This window comes from Atractosteus spatula, chromosome 7 (genome assembly GCF_055471065.1).
Source record: "Atractosteus spatula isolate fAtrSpa1 chromosome 7, fAtrSpa1.hap1, whole genome shotgun sequence".
In the NCBI taxonomy this organism is placed as follows: domain Eukaryota; kingdom Metazoa; phylum Chordata; class Actinopteri; order Semionotiformes; family Lepisosteidae; genus Atractosteus; species Atractosteus spatula.
In genome coordinates, this window is record NC_142712.1 from 48,459,458 (window position 1) to 48,482,450 (window position 22,993).

At 42.6% G+C, this 22,993-nt stretch overlaps 1 protein-coding gene across 6 annotated transcripts; it reads right to left on the bottom strand.

The window, feature by feature from the left end:
• Window positions 1-298: 298 nt before the first annotated feature.
• znf280d (zinc finger protein 280D) lies at window positions 299-17,281 on the bottom strand. 6 transcript variants are annotated; one of them, XM_088920673.1, is made up of 21 exons: window positions 16,960-17,281; window positions 14,198-14,614; window positions 13,774-13,842; window positions 13,317-13,690; window positions 13,023-13,137; window positions 12,458-12,790; window positions 12,290-12,373; window positions 11,709-11,821; window positions 10,722-10,951; window positions 9,028-9,185; window positions 8,752-8,852; window positions 8,504-8,650; window positions 6,593-6,727; window positions 6,278-6,501; window positions 5,669-5,809; window positions 5,002-5,064; window positions 4,311-4,429; window positions 4,144-4,183; window positions 2,585-2,627; window positions 2,058-2,116; window positions 299-1,958 (listed from the first exon to the last, which is right to left on the bottom strand). In XM_088920673.1, exons 4-21 carry the CDS (start codon window positions 13,623-13,625, stop codon window positions 1,424-1,426), a joined length of 2,949 nt encoding a protein of 982 aa, XP_088776799.1. In that variant the 5' UTR covers window positions 13,626-13,690; window positions 13,774-13,842; window positions 14,198-14,614; window positions 16,960-17,281; the 3' UTR covers window positions 299-1,423. The 6 variants fall into 6 exon arrangements, with proteins under 6 accessions (XP_088776799.1, XP_088776795.1, XP_088776794.1 ...); XM_088920669.1 differs by having other exon boundaries at window positions 14,451-14,614; window positions 16,960-17,074; XM_088920668.1 differs by having other exon boundaries at window positions 6,590-6,727; window positions 14,451-14,614; window positions 16,960-17,074.
• Window positions 17,282-22,993: the final 5,712 nt, after the last annotated feature.

The following is a 22,993-nucleotide window of genomic DNA, read 5'->3' on the forward strand; positions in this document are numbered from 1 at the left end:
ACCTCTGTCAATAATACTTAAAAGTAACCACCTATCCTTTGTCTAGCATAGGGGACACAAGTACTTTCAATATCATACGTCACTAGTAAAAAGTGCTACAGGACTAAACTGGGGTAATAACAAGTGTTTCTTTTTTTACGCAAAAACACGCATTTGTATTGTGGAAATGAGATGCACATTATTCTTTTAGCTGTACCATTAAAAAAAAACTACACAGGACTAGATTTTTAGCAGAATAAAATAACAAAACAGGGCTGGAAAACCAAAGAAAATGATAACCGAAACATTTCCAGCAAAGTTGTATTAGGGGCCTGTCAGGTTTATTGACAGAACTAATCTTTCTTTCCATTCAGTCTTTCTTTCCATACCTCTTTGTAGTTCAGAACTACAAAAATAACAATAAGCATATTGAGAGAGAGAGAGAGCTGAGACATTCGGACTAAAAGCAATGCTCCATCAGAGTAACATCATACTGAATTTCTTCTTTCAGGTTAATTTATTAGTTTCACTTCTGTTAATAAACCTTTTAGTCATGGTTCCGTTATTTTCACTTTTGTAACAATGTGTAATGTACAGCTGCATGCAAGATACCACTTAATACAACTTTCGTGTTGTTTTTGCCACCAAAAGGTTTATCACAGCTTAATAAAAGCAACTGCTTTCCTCCCCAGACATGGCAAAATTAAGATAAATACAAAGGACAGGAAAAAAAAATACATACGGAAGCATTTTAGGCAAGTCCAAGAACAAAGCAGTCTACTAAAAATCACTCAACGTTGGTACTCCTACACCTACTGTTGAATGTGTAGCAAAAATACTAAGTTTAAGGTTCTGAAGAGATTCCAATATACAGTACACAGTAGAACTCCACTACATAGCACTTCAATTTACACTATACAAGTCTCTGCTGCATGCCTAAAAGCCACTTACTGTAACATAGTTAGCTTGAAGTAGCTGCCACTTGGCAAAACACACCAGTTTATTTTTTCTTAAAAAAGCAGCATGAAAAAATGTGTCCCAAATGGAGTTATCCCACTTTGGTTTTGTTTATAACCCATTCTTCTAAATTCATACTAAAAGAATATCTATACTTAAAAGATGAACACCAAAGCAGAGAGAACGTATATACACAATTTCATTAATGTTCTGCACAACAACATACAGTATTGACATATGTTTGTGGTCCAACTTTCACTGAAAGTTTAAATAGGTCAGTTTATAGCCTGACAGGATTACAACCCCATACAGGTGCATAGTAAAATTTGCCATACAAATTCTATAGAACCTAAAAAGTCTCAGGCCGACATGCTTTCTCAACAAGCTCAGATCTTCGTAAAAAGTTCTGGAAAATGTATAAAAAAGCCTCATCAGTACAGGTACAAAAGAGTCCGCAGCGCCACCGCCGCCCCCCGGCCCCGCCAGGCTAGCCGTCTTGTGATTGGTCTGCGCCGGAGGTGTCGCCGCTGTCCTCCGCGTGGTCACTGGCGGGAGGGGTTCTGGCGGCGGCGGGCGCGACACCGCCCTTCTGGAGGATCTCGGTGGCCTCGTGCTCGAGAACCTCGGAAGGCGTCAGGGGTTCCAGGTGACTGCTGCCCTGCTCGCTCACGTCGGAGCTGACCGACTGGGGCTCGTCCACCTTCCTGAAGAACTGCTCGAAGGGAACGCTGCCCCCCGAGTCCGGCTTCTCCTCCTCCTCGCTGGCGGACGGGCTGGGAGGCGCCTTGGCTCCGGGCTCCTCCCTGGAGATGTCCTGCGACGTCTGGGACCGGGGGCCTGGCGTGTCCTGTGCTGGGTCACTTGCGGAGGGCTCCGTCTTCACGTCACTGCCTCGCTGTGGCGAGCTGCGGTCCCTCTCCTCTTTCAAAGCTGCTCCCCGATCGCTGCTTTCCGAGACCACCTTCCCACCAGCGGCAACCTCCTTCGCCTCTCCAGGATCTGGAGGGTCGACCCTCTCATTCCTGGGGTGGAGGAAACATGAACACACACAGATACGGTACATTCCAGTGACAATGCAACAGTGCCTTCTTACGTTCAGCATGTTTTTAAATGTTACTTACCGTTCAACATCTGTAGGACTGGTCGGACTTTTATTTAACTCATCTGTGCATTTACCTCCCTACAAAAAAAAAACGATCTTTTAAAAAAGAAAACATGGTGAACATTGATGGTAAAAAAAACGTGGTGAACATTAATGGTCAAAATCAGGGGTCACCAACTCTGGTCCTGGAGACCCACAGAGCAGGATTTACAGGTCATCCTTTGCTCATTTGTTCGGACATGTATACATTTTTAAAATAAATTTAATAAAATGTATTTAGTAAATTCCAGTCTACTGTAGTATTTGTGATAAAAAAGCATGAGGTATTTTCATACCAAAATGTCCTTTAAAGTACCTGCTAACCTGCATAAGTGGTAAAAGCAAATTATTGCAGTCAGTTATAAAAATCAGTGAATTTAGGCTGACCTACAGCAGCTGTTGAAATGCGGTTCACCAGGACCAGGGATGACCACCTCTGGACAAAATTCTTGTTCGGCGAGATTTCAATTATGCAATTTTGAAGGAAGTGCAGTACGAAATGGTTACCTCAGAATCCTCTCTCTCTTGAACAGCATGACTGTCCCGCGGCCTTAAAAAAAGGCAAATGAATGCATTTCTTGCTGTAAACAATAATGCCCATACTGACAGAAAAATTCTAAATAACTCCAATCACTGTACAAAGGCAACACTGAAAGAAGCTTTTCAAGACACAGCATGATTCATTTATTCTGTTTACATAACAAATGGCTAGTGCAAAGACAGCAAAGTCCATGCCTTCCATTAAACCTTGTGAAGTCATCAGTTTTAATACAAATGTAACCTTTCACGAGCCTTTGTTCAGAACGCACTGGTAACTGTATATTCTTTGTCGATGCTGCACTAAAGCCCGTTTTTATCTGCTGAAGTACCACACGGGATCCTTGCACATCCAAGCTGAAGTGTTATTAATCATGGAGTAAATGATTCATGACCTCAATGAGCCTTAATCCCTGCTCCTACAAGAAGCACTTAGCATACGAAGCAACTACATTGATTTTCCTGCTTTGGAATCTCAGGAGGATGGTGACGTTAAAGCGTTTCATGCGACTCATAAAAATAAATTAATGCTCCCAATTTCACTTCAGGATTTGGGCTGCAGCACTACTGGGCCATCTGTATTTTTGGAGTTTCGGTGGAGAGCAGCGATAATATCCATTAGCATGATTTTGCCATTTAAATCCATGGATGACCCCGCTGATATGACTGTACAATTATTTCCCATTACTTTCACCCTTAACTATGATTAATTAAGTGGAGGATTTCAGAGGGTAAGGCCCCCAGCTATCTTTCCTTGCAGGTCTTTTTAAAAGCCGTGTATACACAACAATTAAAAACACACAAAAAAATGAATTAAGGGTAAAAAATTACAACCAACAATAACTTTCAAAGCAATTTTAGGTCAGGGAGTTGGAATCTTCCTAAGGTGTTTAATCACGCTCAGTAGTTCCAATAACAGACGCAGCAGCTCAGCTCCAAACAGCTTAGGTTTCACTCAGTTAAAGCCAGTGTCATTGGTGAAAACAGTATGTACCTGATTACGTTGATCAACAAAGCAAGTACTGTTTAATTAAAAACAATTTCTTCAAAACTCTTATCGATTACATTACGTTTAGAAAGCAAGACAATACTTCTTCGTAAGGATAATGTTCTTGTGTGCATATAGTTTTACATTGTGCAGAGCCATTTTCAGAAGAAAATTATATTTAAGTCTGTATTTTTTGGATTCTCAAGGAAATAGCATAAAATTCACTGTAGCAGTCATTTTCAAATGCACTGGGCTATTAACTATCAATGTCCAATGTATGTCTATGTGTATTGCTTTTACTCACACTGTTATAGCACAATCTTTAAAACCACAAAAATAAATGATTCTCCTATATTTTCAGAAGTACTCTGTTCCTTCTTGACTTATTCCAACGTGCAAGGCTATAAAATGTATAAACAATACCTATTTTAGCAGAGGTTACAATCTAAAAAAATAAATAAAATTTTCCAGCGTGTAATCCTCATAATGTATACTGATGTGAAAAGTAGCTTTAACCCAAAAGGTTTTTTTAAATACTTACTCAGTTTTGATTCGTTCACCTGTGCAAATTTCAGCAGTTTCTGAAATAAAAGGGTTAAAAGTTAGCAGTGCAATAGCACATCTGAGACAAGTTTATTTTCCCCTACGCAAAAAGAGACTGTTTAAATTTTTTACTTATGAAAATGCTTGAGAATCACCTGCACACACCTTGCTCGACGATGACCTGACAGGTGTGGTTCTGCCTGTCGGTGAGGTGCTTGCTCATGCTGTCGGCACCAGACGAGTCCGTTAGAAAGTCGCAGTTCAGGCAAACTAGCGTGACACCCCTGCAACAACATCGGCATTTCATTCAAAGTGCCCGGAGTGTCAGGTGGGGAAAAACAATTCATTCACATGGGAGAAACGTATTACCTGCTTCGGCCTTTTATTACCAGCATTTTAATATTTCAGAACGACCCCATTTATATGCGTAAGTTCACAACATTGCAACTGGGAAAGAAATGGAAAAGCACAGAGAGAGAGGCTTGGCAAACAATGGGGGACGTGCTTCCTGCCAAGCCCTAAACGTCTGACCAAGATAGGGAGCATTGTGTATGACACTAACCAGGGAGGGCTTTGCCCTGCTGATGACCACAGCCCTCAACACCTAGCTTATAATGAATAGCAAATAATGCAGGCAGATGCCCAACCACTGCAATCGCAGTTAATTATTTATATTGCGGCAAGGATTCACACACACACACACGTGAAATGAGTGATCTATCTTAATAATTCCTTAACTGGAAACTCACACTCTTAAGGACAACACTATCAAAAATATTTCAATGTCTAAACTAAGAAAACCGTGAAAGGTAAAAAAGGTGTGAGGATAGGCATTAGAAGTTTTATTCGTTCATACCGTAGACTACCTGGAGGTCTGGTACGCTTTTGCAATCTGTCTCTGGAACTAGCAGTGTGAAACCTGGTGATGACAGAAAAGCAGGTAAAGTACTGCCAGCTGCTTTATTAAATCACATCATAAAAAACAATGAATCCATCCTTTAGCTTCTGTGGAGCGGAAATGTAGAGCAAAAGGCATGTTAATTAAAAAAGTGCTCACTACAGGACATTAGATTGTTTTCCTGAGCTAAAGCATGTTTACAAATTTTCTAAATTTACATACGATATAGGTCTCATCTGAAACTACAGCGCTGCAACAAAGGGAAAAGACCACAGGCATCACGAGGAACTGAAGACATCACTAAAATAATCAAATAATCATGTTGCTTAATCATGACGAACCTCACACTCAGACTGCTGGACTGATGGCATGCAGATTGAAGGTTGGGGCACGAATCAGCTCCACTATATACCTCTGTATGACAAACCAGGTAAGAATCACCCCTTCTAGTAACATACCGCTTTAATCACATTTTGACAAGCGTGTATTGCTCTTTGTTTGAAATATTAAATTTTGATAAAAAGAGGTTTTCCTTTCAGGGGGGTTATGCACTGTATTATTGCTTAGCATACATACAAGCTTTAAGGTGACTTGAACAAATGATCACACCAAAGCTGAGCAATACCTCATCATGTGGTTCGCAAAGGCTTTAGTGCAGCTTGTCCGGTACGTGCACATGTGGCAATTCACAAATGTTGGGTAGTGAGAAGGGAAGTCCTTAATTTCCATGTAACATTCAACACACTTCTGAACTCCCAGGTGATTCCTATATAAAGAAAACAAATTTTAGAAAGGCTGTTGCAAACAATCTGCACAATCACATACGTATTTATCCTCAAAAAGGTAAGCTCTTTTGAAGCCTGTCCTATGGACAAGGAACCTGTCGAACACAAAAGCACTTTTGACTCTTGAGAAAGTATAAAACCTCGAGAAATAATTCATACGAGAGGAAGTCATTCCATGCATCGTATTTATTCAGTTGCTAGTAACTTATTGCTGATTGATCTGTGGATATTTCCTGGCTGCGTCTTGAAGGATCACAGTGAACCAGCTTGAACTCAGTGGCTGGGCAGTTTGTTCCAGACTCCCAGTCTGCTCTGCACAACGAACAGCTTCCAAGTTCAGAGTTACTACGATGCCATTAATAACGACGATTCCCTCAGGCTGCAGCAGGTCTAAAAGTTCCCAAGGAGGAGGCTTTGAAAGGAAAACTTCAGAAAAGCTGTAGTTTTACCTCAAATTCCGTAAAGCCAGTGTGCATCTTCCTGAAAGTTTTGAATTGTTCAGCCGTTCCTGCTTCTTGTTGTGGGAAGAGGACCTGGACCTTGCTTGGCTAGACTGGGATTTGTGGGACTGTTTGGCATTAGGGCTGTTGGGAATAATGCTTATGATGGATTTGCTGCTGGAATTAGGAGATGCAGGAGAGCCACCTGACGCCAAAGAAGCCCGTATAGTAACCTGAAGGAAAAGCAAAGACAGAATGACTCTCGGCCACCAGGTGACCAAATCAAAGGAGAATGAGACACTGTTGGAAAAATTCACAGACTACCTTGGTTCCAGGAGGAAGCCCTTCTAAGGATCTGGGTTTTCTGAATGTTCGATGGTGCTGAGTTTTGTGATCCATTTTCTCCTTGCAGGTTAAAAACTGCAACCTGCACTTCGTACACCGATGAATCCCTTTTTTCTTATAAGAAAAAGAAGAGTACATCCAAGTTTGAAGTACACCAAAGGAGTCGTGTTGTAACAAGAGCTGATTCGTTTTAAATTAGCCTTTACAAACACACAAACACTGTCATCATCTGTACTGTGTATAGATCATTTGAAGCCAACAAGTCAAGTTTATATTCTCATTTTTCTCCAAAATGACAGCCAATAGTCCTAGCAGCACATATATCTGCTCCTCTCAAATTCAGGCTTATTGTCATTATACTCATACACAGGTATATGGTATAATGAAATGCTATTTAGCTGGCTCTCAGATGGTAAGTAGTACAAAAAACAATACAATTGCATCAGAAAAGAAAGACGGAGACAACAGGCAATGTGCAAAACAACAACAGGCAATCCTTAATTCTTTAAGCACTTTTTAATGTTCACCATATGCATAAATTGTACATATACAGCACCTTGCAAAATTATTTAGATCCCTTAACAGTTTACAAATGTTGGTGGATTACAAATTATTTGAAAATTGTGATTCACAACTGCTGTCCAAGAAACTTGAATGAGCTGGAGAAAATCTGCAAACAGGAATGGGTGAAAATCACTCCTAAGCTGTGTGCAAAACTGGTAGACACCTACCCCAAAAAAACTAAAGCTGTTATTGCAGCAAAAGCTGGATCTACCAAATATGAATGTGTAGGGTGTGATTACTTAAGCAAGCAACATACTTAAAATTACAAGTAAAAGGTTTATTCCAGGCTGAAAAGAGAAGAAAGAAAACACAACGTTTTTCTCTTTACACCATGGAATAAACCTATTACTTGTTCCTTTGTAGCCTACGCATGCTGACGCAGCTGCCCACCTGAACTACTTAAAATTAGTTTTTTGCCAGCAAATGTCTTAAGTATGTTAAATGTCTTTAAGTATGTGAGTTTGCAATAAAAATACAGACAGGAAAAAAAGATGCATATCATTTGTAATCCAGCAACAACTGAAAACTTTTAAAGGGGTTGGATACCTCTGCAAGGCACTGTATAAAAATACTATACAGAGGCTTGATTACATATTAAAATTCCACAATTAATAAAAAATAAGTATAAAAATAACCTCTATTTGTTCTCATTATAGTGTATACCACTATATATCTTCATAAAGATCGTGATTTTTTTAAAATTATGAGTAATGAAAAAAACTAATATATCTGATTTACAGCTTGAAGAGTTTCAAACTGCATTTTTTTTTGCAAATGACCGTTTTTGAATTAAATTTAAAAACGAAGTTGAAAAAAATACAATTATTTATGGTCATTTAAAAAAAATGTATAGACACTGCAAATGGCATTATTTATTTGTCAAGAAACCAGTCAGAATTAACTTCAGAATTCACGGCAAGTGAAAGAAAAAACACCTTGGTTGTCAAACCATTATATATTGCTGCAAGGTGCTCGATGGACGAATAATCAATCCCTGTTCAAAATTAAACTGAACAGAGCAATTCACAAGTGAGTTACGAGTTATGCTGACTCTGTTCAAATTGTTGAGCTACGAGCTCTGAATGCAATTCTTTACAAAAAATGACAGATGAAGGTGTTCAATACTTGTACGAGCAGAAACCTATCAGGCCCCGTCCTACTTCCTTCCCTTTGAGCGAACACCAGTGTCAACAGGACAGAAATCCTCAAACCTCCATTTGGTTGACAGAGCCAGCAAAATACTCCAAGGGTTGTAATTTCAGAATTTCAGATGAAATGAAAAGGGTCTGGCGTACCCCCTGAAAAAAGGAAGACTCTCAGCCTTACCTGGTGCCTCATATAATGCTGCATATAAGGGGTCCCACTTCTTATCACTTTAAGGCAAAACGGACACAGGAGATACTTTGTGTTCTCATGGACAGAGCGGAAGTGATTCTCCACTTCCGAAAAAAAGGATGACCTGTAGTTGCAGACCTAAAAAAAAAGTAAAAAGAGTTACGGGATCAGATTTCCCTTATTTGCATGTCTAGCCAGGCGTTCCAATTCCCAGCTGCTTTCTCGTTTTCGGTTATTACCTGGCAAACGTAGGGCATTTCTCCCGGCTTGTGATTGTCCTTCATGTGTTGTAAAAGCACTTGTTCAGATTCAAACGCCAATTCGCATATCTTACAATTGGCTGGAAAACAAAAAAGACGAAGAGAACGGAAAAGACTTTAAAAAAAAAACTAAGACTGGGGCAGAATGTTTTTACAATAACAAGCTGTTTTTTTTAAAACACCTGACATTTTTAACAAACGCGAAAGCATGGCCTACAAAGGATGCTACTGCACCGAATCATCTGAAAGACCTACTAGTTGACTCGTACGGACTGTGGGCACTTTCGATGTGGCACTGCAGCTGGAAGGGAGTGGAGTACTGGCGGTAGCAGTGCTGACAGGTGGTGTGGTTTTCCCAGCTCTCGTTGCTTTGCTTCTCGAGCTCCAAGTGGTGCTTCATGTGGTTCATGAACCTGCAAAAAGACAAGACGTGCATCTGTGTGAACATGCGGCCTTGAATGCCATTAAGGAAAAGGTCTGCAGTACCACTCGAGCTCCCGTGACCGGAGTGGCAGGTGTGCATTGCGCTCGTTTGTGCACATGCTAAAGCAAAGAGCGACATCAAAAGAGGCAACCTCAAGCGAACCGCAGCTTGTTTTCCTTTTTAACACTCGCAAGCCAGCTACTTAAATTAGATACGCAGGATAACCTAGTTCGTCGAAGTTTAAAAACGAGCATTATTTCATGGCCTTGTTCACTCAAACCTCATCTAAAAAACAAAGTACTTTGTCGGCAAAGCATAAATGGCAACTTTCTAAATATACAGCAAATGAACTGTGCTTGGGTTTTATTCCTACTTCAAAAACGTACCGAAATATGACCCCTACTCCCACACTTTCTAATATTATAGAAGTGTAATGAGTAAGATGGCCGTTCTCAAGAAATACAACACTCAGGTCTGAGGAGCATACCCTTTGTAAGCATTGACACAGCGCATTAGTTCCCAGCGGTTTAAAAGATAAATTACCGCTGCTCCTCCTTGCGCCTCTCTTTCTAAGCGCGTATAATAGCCATTATAATACCTGCAATTACAAGACCCTTTTGCTTTTCTTAATGATCTGCACTTCCACTGTTGGTATAAGCCTCTCCATTTTTACCTGCCGACTGTGGCCTGGCTAGGCATGGCCCATTTTTCAGTTTTACATTACTTCAGCTCCCCTAAAAGGGATTTTTATGCGAAAGAACTATGACCTTAACTGCCAGACAGAGACTACAATACAAACGGGTCTACCCATTAAAACAGCTTGCAGAGGCTTTTTGCTGCATTTGAGAGTAAAGTTATTTAATCAAAAGAACAGTTCTTACACTGCGTAAACTACCAACTATTATTCATCGCCGGTCCCTAATGGGAATTGAGCTGAAGCCTGCTGATAATGTCATCAATCTATGTGAGAAAACTGTAATGAAGGTTGTAACGTTGCGTGCTCTCCTCTCCTTCCTCAGCCTAATCACTCTCCACGGAGAACATCCGCGGACTTCCAGCTCGGTCCCGAAACTTGTTCCCTTTAATTTGCTGCAAGAATCAGTCACGCAACAGCTGTCAAGCATCTCCTTATCTTTACCAAGCATCACATTACACCTCTTAGAAAATAAACGGAGGACAAAACTCTCATTAATAACACACAAAAACAGCCCAACACTACGCATCTGAACAGACGCAAATGGTTTTAGCAGAAGACCCATTATCAATATTCAAACTCCTTTCTGAAATAAACTTGATCGGTGGTTGGAAAAGCAAGTAACTGACTGTAAAGAAAACTCTGGGGAAAAAACTGCTTCTTTGGAGCGACTGCTAGCTACCTGAAATGCTTTCTTTTGTGCTCATGACTGAACCAAGCCCTTCGACATGGATATAGAACATTACTACTAGCCTAACGTCACTGCCAGAATCACTTTCTACTGTAATCCATTGAGAACTAATTGGTTCCAGAATTGAGGTAAATGAACACCTTATGTTGTTCTTGAGGATTTTTAAGCAACTGCAGCACTTGAAGGTTGTGTTAGTCTTCTGCTCCTGCTGGCCGAGACCGAAGTCCCCCTCATGTTTTCCATAGTAGAACTCATTCACCAGCATAATGAGTTTCCCTTTCTCAGCATCAGCAGACTTGACAGGTGTGGCTGGCGTCTCTTGTTTGGAGGTCATGGGGAAGTACACATTCATCATCTCATAACAGCAGTACTAAGGGAAGAGAACAGAAAAGGGCTGATGATTAAGTTATTTTGCACTCTCAATTTTGGGTTCCAAGATCAAAACTGACTCCTGGTACACCTCCGGGTTCAAGTGTACAACAGTTTCTTCAAGCACCACTCTAATGATGTATCCAGTCAACAAGCAGAGACAAAACAGTAAGAATGAATTGCCTTAATTATTTAAATGGATTGCGACACAATACAAGTTCTCTGAAGTACATCTATATATCCAGAAATACTGATCAGAAATATCAGGACGTATAACGACCTATCTTTTGAAAATACACACATCTTGGGAAGATGTGAATGCCATGTTACAATATTCACGCTAAAAATGGAGAGAAAAAAATTAAGAATGTTCACCATTTTTTCACTCAAACCAACAATACACCATTTCTCTGCTCTGACTGGATTTTTTTGCGCCTCTCCCTGATATCGTCTTGATTTTCCTCTCTCTTTAAATTTTAAAACACATGGCTGCATGTCCTTCAGTCTCACCATCTGGCGACATCCACCTGTACACAAGCTGCACCTGAAGAGCACAAGGCTGCCCTGCTGCTCAACCTTTGGCAGTGAAGCTGAACCCATGTGATTTGTGTGCATTCAGCAGGGGTGGAGGAAACGAAGGGAGTCTCAGCTTTGCATTCCCTCTGGATACCCAGACTAAGGTCTGCAGCTTGGCTCTATGGGACAATTCTTCCCATAATGCATGTGGTAGGAGCCAAGGGAGGCATTAATATACTCACCCTCATGTGGTTTCTCAGAGGCTCAGGAAGGTTAAAATGAATGTTGCATTTCGGACACGCTTTAAGAAAGGGTGCCCCATTTTTAACATTGCCAGATGCACTTGAAGGAGTTCCTGAAAGATGAGTGATTAAAAAAATATTACAAGAGGAGTAAAATCATAATAATGGGAATTAAGATCATCACATATTTCAAGATTACCAAAGATTCTACACACTACTAGGCATTTGATGGCTTATAAAACAAAACTCATTGCAACTTCCCTTATCTGTATATGATACCCTGTCAAGCTACTTTTAATTTAGAAGCTCATAAGAAAACATCAACTGCTTTCTAATGACAATGGATGCACATGCTGAGACACCCTCTGTCAGACTAAAAAAAGATCAAATAACAGACAGCCATGGGAAGAAGAGGCTCAGACTACAATTCAGTAGTCAAACATTGTAAAGGAATTTCTGTAAAGCTTGACAGCCCTTAAACAATATTATGAAAGCACAAAAATGCACCACCTGCTTTGCTCCCGAGGCATGGTTCTGTAACAGGACGGGAACTTTGAAACAGATCAGAAGGGTGAGGATACCTGCGTCGAGTTTGGTCTTTTTGGGAACGTTGCCGTTCCCGTCCGATGCCGAAGAGCGTTTTGCAGCAGAGTTTGTACTATTGCCTACAAGGGAAAAAACAAAAGTCTTTCATACATCCTTGGCAAATCTAACCAGATTCCTTGCTTTGAATGAATCTCTTGCCATACCTGTTCTGTTAGTGCCCTGGGGTGCTGGCTGCAGTTGGGGGGAAACCACTGGGACAGACTGCTGCTTTGCGCATATGACCGGGGAGGAGTGCAGCGAGGCAGAGGCCAACTGGATTGGCTGCAGCTTTGTGGTGGTCATCTGCACGGGCTGCAGTTTCGCAGAGCTGGGCTGGGAGGAGCTCTGCACGTGCGCAAGGCTGAGGATGCTGCTCTGAATGGTGGAAGAAACCTGAACTTGAGGTCGATGGCTGAGGTTCGACACCGTCCTTACGGGGGTGACCTGATGCACTTGAGTGATTTGCTGAACAGGTCTGCCTACTTGTGGAGAAACCCCTTGAAAGGAAAAGCAAATAACAAACATGCTCCAAATAATCTGAGAAACAAATTCAAAACACACCACTGCCTTGTAACTATAGTAGATCTTTACACAAATGACCAGAGATAACTCGCCCGGAGCCCCCAAACTGCTTACATAAGGCAAGGAATGTTTTTTTTTTCTGTACCGGTAAGATAAAACTTTCAAAGGTAATGCACAAAACTTATTTTTAAAAACAAAGACTTGTACCTGGAAGAACAGCGATAGATGTTCCACTTGGATACTGCGTCCCACCTGAACTTGCTTTAATACCCAGCATCAATGTCGAGCTACCGGATATCTGAGGCGAACTCATTATATAGCCCTGGAAAAACAAAAGACACAAAAGGTCTTGGGTGTTCTGTGCTCTTTGAATACCAGCAACTTCAGCAATAGTCCTGCCCAAACTAAAGGCACAAGTCATTGACGTTGCCACTGTTCTGTAAAATTGGCAACCATGTAGAACTGCATTGAAAAATCAAGCGGAATGGATGTAACCACTACCTGATTATTTATAATTATCGGCTGGGCCGTGACTGCGGTCACAGTGCGGGAAACGTGCTGGGTCACAATCGGAATAGGCCCAGATCGGTCCAGGGGCTGTGTGGTCACAGGAATGAGCAGAGACCTGGTGACGGGCTGCGAAGCTGGAGACAGGGGCCTGACTGCTACCTGAGGCACTATGGGGGCAGGGATGCCTCGGCACACAGGCTGTGCTGACGAGGGTGCTGGGGAAGGCCTCTGAGCCGGCTGGGAGGAGGCAGAAGCTCCGGCAGACCTCGAGACGGGCTGGTAAATGGCCGAGACAGCCATGACACTCGGAGCAGACGCGGGTGCTGTGTAGTGCTGGTTCGCAGCCTTAAAGGTAGGGCCAGGACCTAGATACAAGCACAAGAGTTAACAGCCGGAATAAGTCATTCATTACAATTCCAAAAAATGAACCACTCCAAAAAAAAAATACCGGTATTGTAAGATGCTGTCGATCTGTTAGGAGTTCCATTATCTACAGGTAACCTCTGTGGTGCACTATCTGTTAACAGATAAATACATCGCGCATCACAAATTACTCCCAGGGACTGAGACAGCAGGTACATCAAGTCATCCTCATACTTAAAACACTTCAGTCAAGAACGCTCATGGGAAAAACACAAAAACGGTATTAAGAAAAACATTTAAGTCCATGCATCCCTAACACATTTCTACAAGACAACCTAAAGGACGGTTAGATTTGCTTTTATAACGCTACCTTTTAAACACTGAAGATAGCTGATTTACATTAATAATTAATTCTAAGGGACTAGACATTTTTTATGACCGCCCCTCCAGGTATAATGTTAAGGACAGTATCAGTTAGAGGTCATAACTGATAAAATGCAATCCATCACCTCAGGTGAACAACAACAGGTAGGAAGTTGAAGCAGCTCCACCGCTGAATCCAGGAGGACTCAGTGTGCATGAGGAGGACTCAGTGTGCATGAACACTTCAGACATAAGCAGCTTCTTACTTCAGAAGTGTTCCTGAGGCAGAAGATATTCTTCAAGCATGAACTCGTGCCATCTCCAGCGAGGGACTGCTCTAGAATGATAATCAGGTCACAGGCATGCACAACATTTTAAGAGAACAGTACAACTGCATACTCTGCCTGGAGCTGGCGGACGCTTTGGAGCTCGTGAACTCCCCGACAAAAATGGGCTCATCGTCGTCGTCATCGTCGTCGTCGTCTACCACTTCAGGAATCCTTCTCTGCCACGGCTCCAGCTCCTCCTCCTCGCATTCCATGAAAAGTTCCGCCATTCCGAAGCTGGGCAAGAAGAAAGTTCACACGGCCATCAGAACCTGGAAGGCTTCTGGACAGGGACTTTTGAGAAGAGGAAAGACAGGGCCTGTCCTGCTCAGTGTGAATACGCATAAGGAGCGTTTTATTTTGTGAAACTTTATGACTGGAAAAACAAAGACATCCCCACAACTTTTTTAAATGTAAAGCGCTTCCTTTCGTCTAGTGTTAGGATTCCGGCTCCAGTCCAGAAATCCCTTTCCATGTCTTGAAAGGGCAGATCAGACGTCAGGGGAGGCTGTGACTGGCGCTGTGTGCTTGCAGGTCCCCAGCAGAGAAAGCCTGCCTGCCTGCAGGTATACTGTGCAAAGGTACGACCAAACTCCTTTCCGTTTGTCAGAACCGCAGAGCCCACTTCTAATGTCGCTATAAGAAGAAAGACAAAAATCTAAAAGGTGGTACCGCATATACTGTATACTGTAAGTGAAATGTGTTCTTTCGTCCCGGTCCGATGATTTTTCAAAATGACGAGACTAAGGTTCGCAAAATGGAATCGTAAGCCTGAAATTACCGCAGCCATGAATTCAAAGTCTTCATTCCTCCCTAAGGGGAGTGGGGGGCAATTTAATCAGTCTTTACCATCTGAAAGCACAGGAAGAATTCTCCACTGTACTAAACCAAGCCCATGCGGGTGAATTCAGAACAACGCAGCTCAGCCTGCCCCTCAGAGACACTGGAAGAGGGAGCTATGCTGTCCCCCAGTCGTTCTTTCGGAGATGAAAGCAAAAAAACACCATCGGGGCCCCAGTGGTCTTATTGTTATCCACTGGCAAAGGAAGAGGTGACACTTCGCACCTGAGAAAACTACTGTGTGAGGCAGGCAGAGGGGTGGCAGTATGCATCGCAGCCTTTCAGCTCTTGGATCGCAGGGTTGAGGCCGGTTGGCCTGTGGAACCTTCTGTGTGGAGTTTGCATGCCCCCCCCCATGTCATGGTGTGCTCTGCTTTCCTCCCACAGTCCAAAAACACGTTGGCTGAGTTAGCGACTCTCTCTACACTGTCTCCAAGTCCTTGCCCTGCAAAGGCCTGTTCTCGCACCATGTTTTTCTTGGAGAGGCTCTGACCTGGCACGACCCTCGCGCTACAAACAAGCGGCTTTTTGACGAGAAGAGTGAGAAAACGACTCCTAATTTCCATGTCTGCATTATAACACTGCAGGCAGCTCCCAGCTGCTGCAGCCCAAGTCTTTGTTCTACCTGTAGCACACAGGCCTCCAGGATTTCTGCACCTCACATGATTTAAACAGAGAAATCCTCCCTACTACTTTATTGGGACACAAGGGGTGTATTCTGTAACTGTTAAATCATTCCTGTAAGCTGGGGAGATACTAACCGCCAAGCATAAAATAGATCATGGGAACTGCAATTATTTTCTACAGGAAAAGCTGTGAATAACGAATAACCAGATTTATGGACCTGTTGAAAACGATGTGGTGGAAAACATAATCACCGACCCTCCTGCACTATGAAAGCATAAGGTGCACACCTTTCAAATACATCCATGGAAATAACCAAACCAAGCCCACATGTATTACTTGAGCCTTTCTGAGAATTAAATAACATTTTTCCTAAGATTTTATTTATTAGGCACATTATACACAAATGAACCATGCAGACGGTTAACAGCTGAAGCGCTGTTCCTGAAAGAAACGTCGGAAAGTTGTCTCTTTTGTTCACTGCAACAGCACATCGCCCCCACACACACACACAAAACAAAACAAAGAAGGAGAGGAACGCAACAATGAAGACACCGGTACTTCTTCACAGTCGCGGGAGAAGTGGGACAGCCTGGGTCACGTTTAATCGTGAAGGAAGAGCAGTCGCCACCGGGTCGGCGGCGAGCGCACAGTTCCTGCTCGCAGGCAGAGAGCAGCAGCTCACACGCTGCCCGTTCCGTTCTATGCGGTTTCTCAAGGCAACGGCTGTGAACACCCGTCACAGAGAAACAGAGCAGAGATGTGCGCTCTCCCGAGCCAACGGCAAAGACGTGACCAAAAAAAAAAATCCAACGGCTCGTTATTTGACGGAAGGCCTCAGGTGCGCTGTTTTTTAAACGATCACGCCACACCCAAAGGCGCGGGGGGCCGTTTCCACTTTTGTTTTGGGGCGCAAACTCGCCGCCTGGTAAAATCGCCAAAACAGCTGCACACACGATCAGCCAAACATGGCGCCCAGCACAGCTACAGCTAGCAGCCTCCAGACAGGCATCCCGACCTGCTTTTACCCCCGTCTTTGCCGCAGGAGACCAGAGGAGTGCGGCGCGAATGCTCCCAAGGTCTTTAAAAGTACGAATGCAGAGGAAATGAGGTCTTACCGTCTGTGTTTAAGGAGTAATTAGGCGAAAAGCATTTTGCTGTTGACAGTCTGCATTATCTCGCCAGCACCAAGGCTGCTCGCTGGGAGTTTGCACTGAACACTGTGGTGGATGATGGGTAATTTCAGGTCAGCTCGGGTTTATTTTTCATTCCCGGGAACTGGGGATAGGGATCCTTGAGACATTGTACCATCCCCCACCCAGACATAACATGAAAACGCTACTTTGTAACTGTTATTTATTAGACGCGGTATTAGTGCTCGCAACATGTGAACGCGAGAGCTAAACGTGGCTCATGTGCATCAGGGCTGCCTAATGGCGTAGATTGGGAACGGACCCAATTTCCGACGTTCGCGTTTGGCACCACCTAGAAATGTCAACACTTACATAATCGCAAAACGGTGTACAGCAAAGGTTAATTTCTTGCCAATAGCTAAACTGCATCGTACATCGGGGCTAGTAGGCTTTCATTTTGGAAACTGGAGGCGATATGTGTGCTGTAATATAAAAGTAAATCTCAAAACGTGACGTAGTTACACTGGGAGATCACCTCATTTTGAAGCGTTCTGAAAAATTTTGCACGCAAACGGTCGCACCAGTGATGCTCATTGATAGCTTCATAAAGACAACTTTTTAAAAAACCACTACCCGTTTTTTTCAAGAATTTCTTGTTCGTAAAAGGCGAACACGGCTACGCATTGAGCTTGTTCCTACAAACGAGCGAAAACGCCTCCCTGTTGCACGTGGTACTGAACGGTCTGTGGTCACGTGCGGCTACAAGAAAGCAACGTGAACGCAAAACCCATAGGCGCTCGCATGTGGCTACAGCGAGATATTCTCTGTCATTTTCATATGGTGTCCATTAAAATAAAAATAATCATTCAATTAACAGTAAACACTATACGAGGGCACACGACACATTGAAAGGCCCCATTGGACAGTTATGTTCGCCTTTATAACTATAATATTGTAACGCGTACAGCCTCCATTGGTTGCGAGAGCCGGCTTACCAGCGCGGTGACGTCACCGCCCTTCCCTGTGAATAGCAGGGACAGATTTCCCTTTGGCTCAAGTGGCTGGGTCCCTGTTGAGTGATGCCAGAGGCCTGGGTTCGAGTCCCCGACGGTGGGGGGTCGACCTGAGGCGGCAGCGGCGAGGGCGCATACCCTGGTGAACCCCGGAGCGTTACTACAGTATAGTATATACCTATAATTTATTTTAAAAGATAATTGTCGCTCACTGAGCAGCACAGTGAGGCAGCGATTAGCACTGATGCTTTGCAACGCCGGGGGTTTGCGTTTGGGTCCAGATCTGGGCTATCTGTGTAGGGTTTGTAGTGTAGCGCCCACGTGGGGCGGTTTAGCGACCGCTCCGCCCCCTCAGCCATGCGCACGCAAGGCGGGCTGCATACAGCGCCTGAGGGGCGGGACTTGGGTTACCGGACTGTATATGTAATAGGACGGGGGCTGTGTGTAATAGCGGGGACGTCCTCTTTCCTTCCGCGTCTGTCTGTAGTGTGGGTGTTCGTGCTGTACCCGCGTGTGCGTGTGCCGAACCCTGTAGCTGCGTGAGGCCAATACATGTGTTGCCAACGCACTTAAGAGGTGTGTCAGCGTGCTCCTTTCCCTACCGAAACCCCGCGGTCGTTACAGTATGTTCTCCCCTTAATTGCCTGGGTTTCCTCTGGGTGCTCTGGTTTCTTAACACAGTCTAAAGACATACAGTATTGGCAGGTTAGTGTCTGAGAAAATTGGCTCCAGTGCAAGTGTGCGCCAGACACTGAACTGGCATCTTCATGCCCATTGCTTGCCAGTATAGGTTCCGCCTCCTAAAGTGCGACCCTGTATTGGATAAAAGCTGTTAGAAAATGGATGGATGATCTGTCATTCTCAGTATGTATTCAATGCATACAGGAGTTCCTCTAATTGCGATTGCTTTTTAGTGTGGCCTAAGATGCCATTTTATTGCAAAGTCCATGAATGATGCAGCTTCTAAGAGAACACGGTGGAAAATACAAGTCTCCCAGATGTTTAAATCCATGATTTCTATTATAAATGTCCATAACTTTGGACAAAGTCAATATCATATCAGGAAAAATAAAGCAAATCTAGACATAGATCACGTGATCAGGAAGCATCCGTATGGCTCCACTTAGCAGCTTCAAGTGCAGTTAAAATTTATGTTTCAACCTTTTTGTTTTAAAAGTGTCTTTTAATTTGCATTCTGATACTGAATTAATTTACTGTCTTAACGCAAAGCTGCTAGACTTTGTTTTCATTGTAGCAATTATATTACATGAGAGAGAGAAACATGAAAGGTTTTTGTGTTTTGAAAGTTACTGGTCTGTAGATTCTTCAGTAATAAAAATGCAAAGCCATGAACTGAAACGGCAAGGCGAAGAATAAGGTTTCAGTAAGAATGAGAGACAGATTGTTTTCTGCTGCCTCTCCCATTTCAGCCCCTTATCTGTAAGCGTGGTATTTCCAGAGGTAACAGGAAGTTAACATTTATCATCAGGGAGTTAAAAACAGTATTCTAAAAACATAGATCGTTCTTTGACATTTACTGTACATAAGGAGATACAGTTTGAATGTCAATAACATTACAGTATTTTATATTTAAACCTGTAGTTCCACACTGGACTGAAATTCACGAAATTCACAAAACAGTACGTTTAATTTGGTGTTTGGGGCGTACAAATATGCTTTGTTATGTGGACCATTTGGGCACTTCTGAGAGTATTAAATTGCAAAGTAATGAAATATGAAACTGAAACAATGCATTCAACTATACATAAAGAAATGCTTTAAATATAATCTTTAGAAAATGATCCATTCATCTCTTTTAAGAAAGGCTTCTTAAAATGTCTTATTTAGGCTCCTAAAACACAGAGGGTTATGAGCAGCCCTCAGCTTTGCCTGTTGTTTGTCTAACCAGGTAGTTTTCATTATCTACTGATACTTCAGCCTTGCCAAAGGCTGCTACATATGTCCATTTAGACCTCACACATGGATAAATTACAAGCTTCAAAACCACTTTTTAGTCACTATCATAAAACGCTGAGCAGGTTGCAAACTATTTATTGTGTGTTGTGTTGTAAAGTGAGAAGCAGAGAACTCAAATGTGTGATCAACTGAAGTTGAGAAAAAGTCACTCAAGCAGGCTCTTACAAACCTAATATAAACAGGTGACATTTCCTATCAGCAAGAGCCAAGTCTGAAGGCAAGGTCTGTTTCAGAGCTAAAAACAGCAAAGACAACCCAGACAGAAATTTACCTCCTCCTGCTTCAGTTGTCTGTCTTTTAGAAATATACTGACGTTCATAGCCACATGAGAAGGAAATGTGGTCGGTAAGTATCCTCAGATTGTTTTCACTAAATTAAACTGGCAGATGTCATCAGCTCTATTCTTGCCACCTCTACTCTCAGTGGTCAGATGATCCTGATTTCATCTCTGTAGATAAAATGTGTAACAGAGCAGCATATTCCTCCCACATTATGTCAACAGAAAGGATCCTGGAAGATAATGTCCTCCAAACAGCGGTTCTCTGCTTTCCTTACACTTGTAAAGGTCTGTCAGAACCAGAGGGGAGAGAAACTTGAAAGACCTCCTCTTTAAATAATTGTTCTTCGTCCAAACCGGCTTACATTTACACCTTTTTTTACACAGAAGCAGTTTTTTTTTACTGGAGCCATTCAGGTGTTCAAGGGTACAACAGCAGTAGCTTATCTGTGATTCAAACACACCACCTTCCAGTTGTATGTCCAATATCCTATCCTCTGCTCTACACGAGCTTTACACTTGGCCAATAGTGCTCGATACATACTGCTGGTATGACTTCTATAGCACTCTTCTGGCAACCTGCGTGAAACCTGCGTGAAGGTGTCATTTAGCATTTCTTTATCATCAAGAATTATTAATCTCCTATGAGAAACTACATAATGCTTTCATTGTTCTTTTGTTTTAGTACGGAAGAAAATGCTTTGCATTATTGTTTATGTCCCTGTTACTATATTTCTTTTCTCTCTTGGCAATTCTAGTACCTTGTTTCAATGCTCCTTTTGTTTCAAGTCGGCTGCATCTGTTTCTCTCAGTGCTGAAGTGGTTTTCAGCCACACTATGGATTGTCTGTGCATGAACCTCATCACAGTGGAAAAGCCTGACATGGGGGCTGGTAGCCGGACAGTCTGGGTGAGGTGCATTTTGATTGCACCGATGATGTCAAAATCAGAAATAATATGAAGAACTGGGACTGTTGGTTTCCACAAACACCCCAGGGTGCGCCTGAGGCACAGTGCAGAGATTATACCAGTCCCAGTGGGGTAAAGCTGAAGCTAGACCCTTTTTTCCATCTTAAGTTTTCTTTTTACAGCAGAAACAACTTAGAAAAAAAGCAGGAGTAACTCACTGGCCAGCTCCATTACGTAAAGAACTAAAAACTGCCACGTTTTCACAGCAGAAAGAGATATGCCTGACACTTCCTTCATGTGTGAATGGCACCCAACTCAAAATACTGACTGATGCAAGCCTCAGTGGGGTGATGTACAATGGGGGAAAGCAGCACCAGTCTGCATGCATATGATGTCCTGGAACAGACACTGAGACACTTTCCAAATACAGGACTTTTCAACAGTATAACTAAAAAAAGCTTAATTGTATCAATTGTAGCCTGGGGAAGTATTTGTTCAGTGACTGTAGGTCACCCAAAGCATGTATATTGTATACAGAAGTCATAGACTTTTATTTTTTAACTACTCACTGTTTTTCATGGTTTTCCACCCTGTGCTTTTTGTCTTTCTCATAGTGGATCTGATAAATCTTTTAGTCTCACACCTGTATTAGGAACTGAAGCCCACTGTATATATTCACAAGAGAATAAAAAACAGCCTTTTCCTGTTACTCCCATGAGACTTGTTTCTCTGATTTGGCATTTTGTGTCACTTTATCCCTACACACAGAGACACACATCAGGTCATCACGCCATCAGAGAATTGCTGCTCTCAAAACGTAATGCCCAGGGGTGACAGCTTTTGACACACACACACACACACGCCGGCAGTGGAGCTGTAGGACTTCAAGGATGTAATGCTGAGAGCTTTCTTTCTTGTCCTGGCTAGAAGGGCTGTGTTCCATGTGATGGAGAGGACAGTGACAATAACTCTACGGTAGAGCTTTCTGTGGATTTGACTGAGTGTCATTCTGATTTAAGCCTCCTATCTCATTCCAGGTGTCTCTACAGAACAGCCACACTCAGTTCGTTCTGGTCTGGGGATGTGAAATAGTCTTGAGGTTTTTGTTCCACCTGAGCTCCTTATCACTTCATTAAATCAATTATTGACCTAATTGGTGTGTATGAGCTCTACAGAGGTTTTCAAGTGACTTATTAATCCTGCAGGGCTGTGACTTTAGAGCTCCAAGACTGAGCATGACAACTGTGCAATACAACAACACCCAGCAAATCTGCAGGCACAAATAGCCTGGCTGTACGAGCGCTATTTCATAGAAAATATTCATTTAAATTCTTATAAGCCATATTCACTTTTTAGAAAACAATCTGCTTAGCGCTGCTGCGAAGACTCAATTTTTCCCAAAGCAGAAAACTAAAAGAAACTATTATGCCATCGACCTCTCAGCTTCTGCATCATGAGCTTCGGAACATCAGACATCGTGCGCTGTGAACCAGTTTGAATGGGGGAACTCAGAGGAGCATCCACCATTTGCAGCTGTGAATCTGAATTTAAACAAAAGGGAGGTGACCGAAGCACACAAAACAAAATATGACAAAAAAATCCCTTTTGAAAATTATTTTGACCATTGCTGCTTCTGTTTTTTTTTTATCCAGATCATAATGTAAAAAAGAATGGCAGGTCTCATATTAAGTGCCGTCTTCAATGATACAGCTTAAATATCTTGACTACTGCTCTAAGTATATATTTTCATGATGTGTATCTGCAGTCCTCTACTGCTGTAGATTCCCATAGCCTGGGAAGTTCTTATGATCCCACTGATTCCTCCATCTGCATGGCCAGGAGTG